This window comes from Eptatretus burgeri, chromosome 15 (genome assembly GCF_056783735.1).
Source record: "Eptatretus burgeri isolate ZD-2024b chromosome 15, Ebu_testis_v1, whole genome shotgun sequence".
Taxonomy (NCBI): Eukaryota; Metazoa; Chordata; class Myxini; order Myxiniformes; family Myxinidae; genus Eptatretus; species Eptatretus burgeri.
Window position 1 is genome coordinate 12,334,242 of NC_140975.1, and position 10,721 is coordinate 12,344,962.

General features: G+C 44.7%; 1 protein-coding gene across 1 annotated transcript in view; it reads right to left on the reverse strand.

The window, feature by feature from the left end:
* The window catches only part of PEPD (peptidase D), a 56,551-nt gene extending 53,425 nt beyond the window's left edge, over nucleotides 1–3,126 (reverse strand). The window contains exon 1 of the mRNA XM_085857213.1: nucleotides 2,905–3,126. Coding sequence (XP_085713339.1) covers nucleotides 2,905–2,921 — 17 coding nt within the window. The 5' untranslated portion in view covers nucleotides 2,922–3,126. The remainder of the gene's footprint in view (nucleotides 1–2,904) is intronic.
* Between the last annotated feature and the right edge of the window lie 7,595 nt (nucleotides 3,127–10,721).

Consider the following 10,721-nt stretch of genomic DNA (forward strand, 5'->3'; position numbering starts at 1 on the left):
CGCCTCTGGCGACTTAGTCATAAAAAAAAAATAGGGGCAATACCACTGTGCGCTCACCTGGTAGCAGCTGGATAAGAAAACCAGGGAACCACTGACATAGGTATGGATAACCCACAAAACGTAATGGAGAAGAAAGTAAATATCTCTGAAAATTTTTTTCATGCCGTGAACAAACTTTGGTACATCACGGGTGATGAAGGTTGTGGTGAAATTTCATTGGAATTGTGTGTCGTTTCAGCAAAGAAAGCAAATACCTCTCTTGGGGGTGTTGTGGATTTTTTTTCACGCACTCCGTTGTGATTGTTGAAGGATTCTTCCTGGTTGATTGTGGAATCCTATTCAACTTCAGGCAGAGTTTAACGTTTGTCCGATTTGGTTATAAAATCCTGCATAAAACCCACCAACACTGATAACCGATGTCCACACAAGTCCTTTCTTTGTGAAACAATTTATTTTCTAATTATCCACCATACACTTCTCACCCTTGTACAATGAACTTAAGAATCCCCATTTGTTGCAATATTATTTGGTTCTATTTCATTTATTCTTACTTTTAGTGAACAGTTAAACCAACCCGATTCAATTCACTTCCACATTACATCAAAGAGTTTTATTCTAACTTGGTACTTGGTCAGTCCCAAGGAGTACAAGCCACTGAGATTCTCCACTTCCTCACGTGCTTGCACTCAAACAATTTTACATTTCAAAGCATTTTATACTTTCATGGGAGAGTGGTGGGGGCTATCAACCCAGACTGTAGACGTGTTCTCTAGGCGAGAAGCCACTACGTACATTTCGAGGCAAAGGTTCGCTGTTATCAGCTCAGGTCATGCTGCTCCAGACCAAGACATTCCATCAACTTCTAGGGCAAAAGCCTCTTGGACAAATAAAACAGCCAATTCAACTTATAGCATAAAACTTACATTTCTAAAACTCCATTTGTTACAATTTAGAATACATCAATATAAATTTTTCCCCCCACAGGGGCAACCCCCCTGTAGACCCTCTTAGACCCCGATTTTTAGCTCACCTGGAATGTAGTTCCGGATGGTGCATCGTCCGTCCGTCCACAAATACTTTCAACTTCTTTGAAATGACCGATAGGATTTCTGAGAAGAAAGTAAATATCCCTCAAGGAGATATTTATTTTCTTCTCAGAAACGACGCATACAATTCCGATGAAGCTTGACCTCAACCTTCATCAACCATGATGTACCAAAGTTTGTTCATGCCATTAAAAAATTCCAGGTATAAGCGGGTCAATTCAGGGGTGGGGGGGGTGGTTGCCCACCATAAGAGGTATTTGCTTTCTTCTCTGAAACCACACACGCAATTACGATGAATCTTGACGCCAACCTTCTTCACCCATGATGTACCAAATATTGTTCATGCCAAAAATATATATATATATATATATATATATATATATATATATATATATATATATATATATATATATAATCAGGGTCGAAGGGGTGTCTACGGTGCGGGGGGGGGGGAGTGTCCCCCAAAAGATGTATTTGCTTTCTTCTCCGAAACCACACACACAATTACGATGAAACCTGACCACAAACATTATCACCAGTGATGTACCAAAGTTTGTTTACCTTCTTCTCAGTTACATATTTTGTGGCTCGGCCATGCCTACCAATGGTTGCCTGGTTGTCCTATCCAGCCACTACGAGGTGAGAGCCCAGGGGTACTTGGACAGTACTGAGCAGTACTTGGACAGAATATTCACGCCGTTTAATGCCCTGAGGGCAGAGTAATTGTGATATTGAGCATCCAGACAAATAAACCTCACACTCTTTGTTCAGACCCTTCCCATGTGCTTTTTCTCAAGACTGCGTGGGTAAGGTGTTCTATGAACTGATCTCCAGTATCATTTGACCAAGACGTCGTAACAGTGGATGACACTGGCAGTGAATGTTTAAAGCAGCTCGTTCACAAGTTGCTAGTAATCCAGTAACCAGTGTAATCAGTAATCGGTGACCAGGTAAGCCCAGGAAACCATGCCGCACCACCCGGCCACATGCCCGGAATCACGAGGCGAACCTGGGTCAAAGTACCTGAAACAAGATTACGATCAAAGGCAAAGATCGATCGACACGAAAAACAGAACTGTGAAACCTGAGAGATCAATTTACCTTTTCTAACTACGTACGCCGTTATGTCTGATACCTGTCAAAACAGAACCCACCTATCATACAGGTAAACAACCTATTCAATATCTGGTGTTGATTTAGTGGTTAGGGTGGCTGGCTTGGGATCTTAGGGTCCTCTATAGAGTGCAGCCTGTGGCTGCTGGTTGCATCATTGGTTGGGACGCGGCTATGCCGCTGATGCAGTGCCCCCATTACCAGTACACTGGTACTCATTTTGCCGACCTCGGAAGGATGACAGGCTGAGTCAACCTCCTAGTTTATATTAATTCAGCGGCCAACGGGGCTTGAACTCAGGACCCGAGGATCCCAAGCCACCACCCTAACCACTAAGCAAACACCAGGATTCTTAGGGTCCTGAGTTTGAGCCACGTTTCCACTGAATTAACACCAGGTGGGGTTGACTCAGCCTGCCATCCTTCCGAGGTCGGCGAAATGAGTACCAGTGTACTACTATTATGGTGGTATCGGTGCTGTTCCATGCCTGTGCATAACCGCAGTGTGGTAATCTTCATCCTGAATAAGCAGCACCATATATATATATAAATATATATAAAAAAAAATATATAAATAAATATCAAAAAATATATATATATATATATATATATATATATATATATATATATATATATATATACACATACTGCAGCGAAAATGGCTTAATTAAAACAAAAAGGATTAATCAAAGAAATATTTTTTCAGTGAAGGAAGGAAACATCCACCATTCCAATCCCGAACTCACTGAACTTGACCCGCCATTCCGATTCCGTCCAACGCAGACGTAGACACCAACAGAGGCACTCTTCACACAAACACAGACACTGTCACGCACAGACACTGTCACGCACAGACACAGACACAGACACAGACACAGACACAGACACAGACACGCTCAAAGATACAATAATGTACAGGCGACACCCTGACAAACAATCTTCCACACGATCTTTACGACTTCACTCAGACTTTTGCTTGTACACATCGACCTCAGAGAACAAACTGGACGCACTCCTCGCGTGTTAACCCATCTGATTTGCCTTGGGGGCATAGTTTACTAATAAAAGTATGAGCCACTCTTGTTGTAATCACGAGGTTTTCTTGGGACGTCTTTGTGGAGTTAATGAGTAACTACAAACACGAAACAAACACAAACGTTCAACTTTGCGAATATGTTCGTGAGTTCGTGTCCTTCCATCACTCAATGTTATAGTTGGTCTATATTTTGATGAGAACAGGTGTGTGTGTGTGTGTGTGTTCAGTTATGAAGTTTCTTGTACAGCGCTCGCCAAGCGGCTTAAGCACTCAGGCAAGCACTCCGTTCCGTACATTTGATAAGGAACAGCTGGCTTGGCAAGCGCTAGCTATCTGCTTGGTAACTGAACAAACACCGAGTTACTGTATCCGAAAGGTGATTTATTTATTTTTGTCATGCTATATATCTGTCATGCCTGAATATACGAGTATCTGTGTGGAGCTCTGTGTATCACGTTGCAAGAACTACAATGGCACCTGGTAGAGCGCATAGCTCCGCCAGGATGAACAGTTTATGTTTAGTATCCCACTGGTAGGTCGGATCTGGATTCGGACCTGAACCAAAATCGAATCATTTCGTCCTTGGAATACACCCAACCTCTCCACCAAATTTCGGCCGAATCCGTCCACAACCTTTTGAGATATCCTGTTCATAGACAAACAGACAGACAAATACGGGTGAAAACGTAACCTCCATCCACCTTTGGTGGGGAGGAAATGAAATATTTATATAAATACATTACGAAGAAATATATATACAAGCCGGTAGGTGGACATGGGTAGTCGACTCCCCAATAGAACTTGACGTGATGGGCCCTTTCGATGGGGAATGACCTGAGGATTAAGCACAAGAAAATTCATGATTCCAGCTTCAAGGGTTAATACTGCAGATTGTTTTTTCGTTAAAATACCCCCACATTTAGAGGTTTTTCGGCCGTTGCTAGGCAACGGAGGGGTCCATAGCAACGGTTCTTTCTCACACATAATAACTAGGACATACCATGAACCTACCATACCAGTTTCATGTTTATCTGACTCATAGTCTCTGAGATATAATAAACTTCGTTTTTTTATTGTTTTCGACCAGGGTTCATTCAAAGTCTATCTTCTCCGACAGTTTTCATAGGATCCGGCTGGAAATTTTTGACAATATGGCTGAATGTACTGCCCACAGTCGCTCGTGGCCCGATTTTTTATTTTAGAAAAAAGAAATTTTTTATGATTTTTCAAAATTTTCAGGCCCGTTGCTAGGCAACGGTGGTGTCCATAGCAACGGTTCTCATTTGCACACAACTCGGTCATGGTATGAACCTAGCAACCAAGTTTCATCGAAATCGCCATTGTATTAACGGAGCACTGGACCGAACGGAGGGACAGACAGACAGACAGACAGACAGACAGACAGGCAAACATATCGACAGAAATACTGATAATGAGGGTAGAACAGATTTCAAAAAAATTTTATTTTTGAAAAAAAATTTTTTTGGACGAGATCGACTACCCAATATATATATATATATATATATATATATATATATATATATATATATATATATATATATATATATATATATATATATATATATATATATATATATATATATATATATGGTGTCCCAAAAAAATATACAACTTTTAAAATGCTTCGTTTGGTCCTAAAAAAGCAGTAATTTTGTCACTAATGCTTCATTTCTTGTTGCAGAGACCCTGAAGTTTATTTTGATACCAAGCAAGCGCCAGAACAATGCCAAGACTGACCATACAACAACGGGTGAAAATTGTTGAACTTTGGCACTAGACGAAAAGTGTCATACAGGTGCAACATCTTTACTCGAGACATTTCGGTATCCACTTGTGCCATGCACCAAACTTTCGGACAATAAAGTGCACCATCGCAAAGTTTACCAATGTGGGAACCATCTGTGACCTTCACAAGGGTCACAGTGGTCGGAAAAGGACAGGTCGTAGTGAAGAAAATGTGGAAATGGTGAGACAGGCGGTCGTTCAGAGTCCAAAAAAATCGATTCGACGACTTTCTGCTGAGACAAACATTCATAAGAGCACCGTTCAGAGGATCCTTCGCCAAGACATTCATGCCTTTCCATACAAAATTCAAACGGAAACTTGTGCTTCCTGATCAACAGAAATGCAAACGACTAGACTTTGCAAATTGGTTCTCAGGAAAGTTGGAGGAAGATGCAGACTTCCTCAAAAAAACTTCACATGACGGACAAATGCCATGCTCACTTGTCCGGGGAGGTAAACAAGCAAAACTTTCGGTACTGGGGAACTGAAAATCCTGGTATTGCATCAACTGAACTGGTGCCTCGATCTGTTCTCAAAGTCACCATGTGGGTGGCGGTTGGTTGGTATGGGATAATTGGTCCATACTTCTTTGAAGATGACCAGGGACACACTTGCACGGTAAACCAGAGGAACTATCGCGAAATGATTCAGGAATTCTATCTGCCTGAGCTACGTACTCAGGCCCATAGGAGAAACAACCTGATCCAGATGAGAACCCAGTGGTTCCAGCAGGATGGAGCACCACCTCACACAGCCAGGGAAACAAGGCGTTTTCTCAACCAACATTTTGAGGGCCGCTTTATCTCCCTCTACGAAGACATTGAGTGGCCACCGAATTATCCTGACCTTACTCCTCCAGACTTCTTCTTGTCAGGGTATCTCAAGGACAGGATCTATGGAAACCCTAGGCCTCAAAGTCTTGATCAGCTGAAGGAAAACATCCACCGAGAAATCCAGGACATTCCTCAGGAAACGTTTCCCAATGTGATGGAGAACATGACAACGCGTTTGCAGGCAGTGATCGGACAACGTGGAGCCTACGTCGACCATGTGGTCGAAAAGAAAACGACGATTCTATACCAAAATTTAAATTTTGGTGGCAATTTTGACATTGGTACAATAAACTTCAATCTTTCAGCTTTCTATGCAGCCATATATCTTTTTAAAAAATATATGTTATGACCATCCTCTTTGCAGATGAAAAGTTGTATATTTTTTGGGACACCCTGTATATATGTATATGTTACAGGGGGCAATCACATCATGGAAGAAATTATCCTTAAGCCCTACCTCATTAACACAGCACCCCCCCCCGCCCCGTGTGGTGACACGTAACAACTGAAGCTGACAGTTTTCCTACTTAAATTACATGAATGTAATTGTCACTGCCAAGGTAATTAAGCATATGTATGTATATGTATATGTATATAAAGACCCACCCACATCTCTCACCTGTGAATGGAAGGGATAGCCAATCAGCTCTCACCTAATCGACTACACCCAGATGGCAAGGATTATATAAATGATTGACTCCTCCCACACTCCTCTCACCGAAGTAGCAGCATGAAGCAACCCAAGAAGACTTACACAAGGTAAGTGCTAACATTGTTTCGAACCCTTCCCAGAGTTCCTCAACAACTATAAAGACGTTCACACATAGTACACACATGAGAATCCCAATGCTACACACCCCCTCAGTGACCAGACCAGTTTCATCGCTTATTGGCGAATCAACAGCGATAGTGCAGACAGCAATGCATACCAACGAGGCTCCCAAAAGAATGTACATGAGGTTCATGTATGCATACCACAATGGCCTGCCTTCCTCCTCGAACACACAATGGGATCGCACTGAGTTATTGCTGAGAGACACACTCTTCTTCCTTCCTCAGAAACGTACATGCTTCGCGACTCAGCTGAACAGTAAAGGCTAGCGTCTGGCTCCAGCGCACGAACAAATTCGCCTCAGCACGAACACGAGAATCGTGCAACCTTCTTCACCGTGTGGAGGGGAAGCCAGCAAGCCAGATCCTCTGTCTCCAATTGCGTACCTCACACAACTCTCCTCTTCCCCAAACCTTCTGACGTCACGGCAATCCATCATCCATCCCAGGGGCGTGGTTTGCTAGTTGTCATTCCTGGAGGCAGGGGGAAACGTTTGGCTCACTGTTGTTGTTGTTGTTGTTGTTGTTGTTGTTGTTGTTGTTGTTGTTGTTGTTGTTGTTGTTGTTTTAAGGACGTGATACCTTTTTATCGCCGATCTTGTAAATGTAAAAACATAGAAAGTCACAGGAGGCAATCACATCATGGAAGAAACTATTCTTAAACCCTACCTCATTAACACAGCACCACCCCCCGTGCGGTGACATGTAACAACTTAAGTTGACAGTTTTCCTACTTAAATTACATGAATGTAATTGTCACTGCCAAGGGAAGTGAATCTCTCCATGACCTCAACATCTTCACTACAAACAGGTACAGACAAGATGGTAGCATCCAAGACGTCATTGAAAGCCTGGATCTTAGTTTTGACCCAGGAAACCCGTAATCCCAGCAGTTCCGACTCCTCATTCAGCACCTCGAGGGCCCCCAAAAGGATATCTAGAGTCTCTGCAAAGATGACGACATCATCTGCAAAATCAAGGTCAGAGATCTTGACATTCCCAAATGATGCACCGCAGATTGATCTCTCAGACATCGTCCCCAGAATCCAGTCCAAACAAGCACTGAAAAGTGTGGGGGCCAGTACACACACCTGACAAACTCCAGATATGAGTGTCTTGAATAGCCTGTGTTGCAGAGCTTTGCCTTGGATTGAGTTGACAATCTTCACAATCACACTAATGAGTCATGACGTGCTGGAAATTAAGCACTTTTGCACACAAAGCCTGAAGATAGATGATGTAGTCAGAGTTGGGAAAATCAGGGAAGTCAGAGTGGTTTTTGCACACGGCAATGAAGCCAATCTTCTTTTGAGCATTGTGGGTGCACCGCCACTTCAAATTGACACAAGCTGGTGGTGGTCGTATGGCAGCTTAGCTGTCGGGGTAACTATCATTTCTTGAAGCGCGACTGTGTCGCTGATGCAGTTCCCCTCTACCAGTACACACTGGAACTGGTATTCATTTCACCGACCTCAGAAGGATGACAGGCTGAGTCAACCCATCTTCTTCTTCTTTCGGCTGCCCCCGTTCGGGGTCGCCACAGTGGATCATCCGTATGATCCGCATAGTGATTTGGCACATGTTTTACGCCGGATGCCTTTCCTGACGCAACCCTGGTCGCCTCTTACGACACATGGATATGGTACACCTATTTTAACCGGGGTATACACCGGCCCAGTACACTGGTACTCATTTCGCCGACCTCGGAAGGATGACAGGCTGAGTCAAACCTCTGGTGTATTAATTCAGTGGCCCAACGGGGCTTGAACTCAGGACCTTTTTGATCCCAAGCCACTGCCCTAACCACTGCACCAACACCAGGCTAGGCTGAGTCAACCTCCTGGTCTATGAATTCAGCGGCCGACGGGGCTTGAACTCACGACCCTAGGATCCCAAGCAGGCACCCAAACCACTGAGCCAACACCAGGCTGCTACACAAGCTTTTGCAGAGGCCCTCTTTTAAGGAATGCTTATAAGCCCGATACATATCTTCACCACTTGTATTGCCAGTCAGTGGTACTGTTGCGAATTTGGAAGGTTACTGCACACAACAGCCAGGTCCTATAGATCAGCTATATCAGTAAGTATGTGTTTCTAGTTAGGGTCCCGTCCCATGTTTAATGGGTGATTAATTGTACGTGCACTGTGAGTTATTTTATAGTCAGGATTTTTGCATTTTAAACTTCAACAACAACAACGCCCATCTTCGCTTCTTCACCATCGGCCTTTCCCATGCGCATAGTGTCAAGCACAGCCGTGGGCGGAGTCCAATGTGCCAGGCGGGGTTTCTTTGGATGTTGGCGTCTTGGATTTCGCTCCAAATACGGGCATGGCACCCCTCTCAGCCAATCGGAGGGGTGCGAGCACGTCTGCCGCCTCTCGGCCAATGGGGAGCCAACGCAACATATTGCTGCTCAACTTCCTGATCGAGGGGTAGAGACATGAGTGCCCCCCCCCCCGACCAATCTCGGACGTCCGGGAGATCGCCCGACACGCCTGTCCAATGAGGAGGGGAATGACACGAGACAGATCCCTCCCACCTGTCAAGAAAAAGGGATAATTGTGTGGGGGTGACCGGTAAGAGAGTCTTCCCGCCGTGAATCGCCTGCCTGCTTGCCTAGCTGACTTGCTTTGCCTGCCTCATCGCCTGTTTTGCCGGTGGAGCATGCCAGCGCCTGACACTACCCTCCGTACGTGGTGCTTGGAGCGGCATCGTGTTGCGGGTTCGAGTCCCGCCAGGCCAGATCGTGGAGAACCGCACGAAGCGGGAAGGTCCAATCCAGACGCTTACCTCCAGCTCACCTTCCCTCCGTGCTGGAGGTAACAATAAAGGCCACGGCCACCATTTCTTTTTGGGGGGTGTGTGTCTGTGTATGAGCCCGTCTTTTAAGTAGAAACGTTTAAGTGCCGTGTGCGTAAATTGCATTCCTTTTATTCGGTTAACTCTGCCTTCTTGCGTGCTCCCCTGCCCCATTATAAATAAATACCCCTTTTGTTAAATGTTCCAGCTCGTTTCTGTGTTTCTTTCATTGGCTCAGCACAGTGTGTGTTGAGAAACAGTGAGGCCATTTGCGCTGTAAAATTGTTCATTTGGACCGACGGGCCTTGGTAACCTCCGCTCGGGTTACACACGGTTCGGGCACGGTAACGGCTCGTTCCACTCAAGGTACATCGAGGGTGTGAATTCCCCGGTAGCTTTGTCCGCATGGGTAATTAGGTATATTGAAGTTTGGCAATTGACCCTACCCCACGCGGTCGAATTATTGGCGATTCATGGTCCAGTAAGGGACCCGTGCCTTTCGGACTTATCCGAGAGTCACGACCTCAATTCCGGTGTGTTCGGTGGAGCCGACTCTACTGCTCCCTCTAGCGGTCGTGCTCGCCACCGATACCCGGCTCCGCAACAGTACAACTACCAGCATGTCTGCTTTCACACTACAATCCTTAAAACAGCCATGACAAAAAAAATGCACAACTGAGCCGTGTCACACACACATCTGTTGATTCGTCAACTTGTTTGCTAAAATTTCACAACCAATGAAATCCTGCTTTAGCATGCAGGTGAGATTTTACCCCCACCACCAAAGGTGAAGGAGGTTATTTTTTCACCTCTGTGAAGGTTTGTTTGTTAATTGCCGAAATCCTTCGGATTTCGGTAATTATGTTGGTCGGTTGTGTGTGTCATTCTGTGTGTCTGTCTGTCTGTGTTTGTTTGTGTGTTTGTTTACCCTGTAGCAGCCACACCGTTTCAGCGATCATGACCAACCTGGGTACAGACGTTGGCCATGGTCTAACTTGAACACGTCGTTTTTGATGAATCTAGGTCAAAGGTCAAGGTCAAGGTCAAGGTCACCGAAAAACCGAAATTCTTATTTCCGCAATAACGTCCGCTAAAATGGTCGTATCGACTTCAAACCAAATCCAAAATGTGCATCTTCCAATTCCGCATCCAACCATATGTCTCATTGGGGTGTCACACCAACACCCTTCTTAGAGGTCAGGGGTCGAATGTCAGGGGGGTCGGGTCAAAAATTTCAAATTGCGATAAAAACGCCAT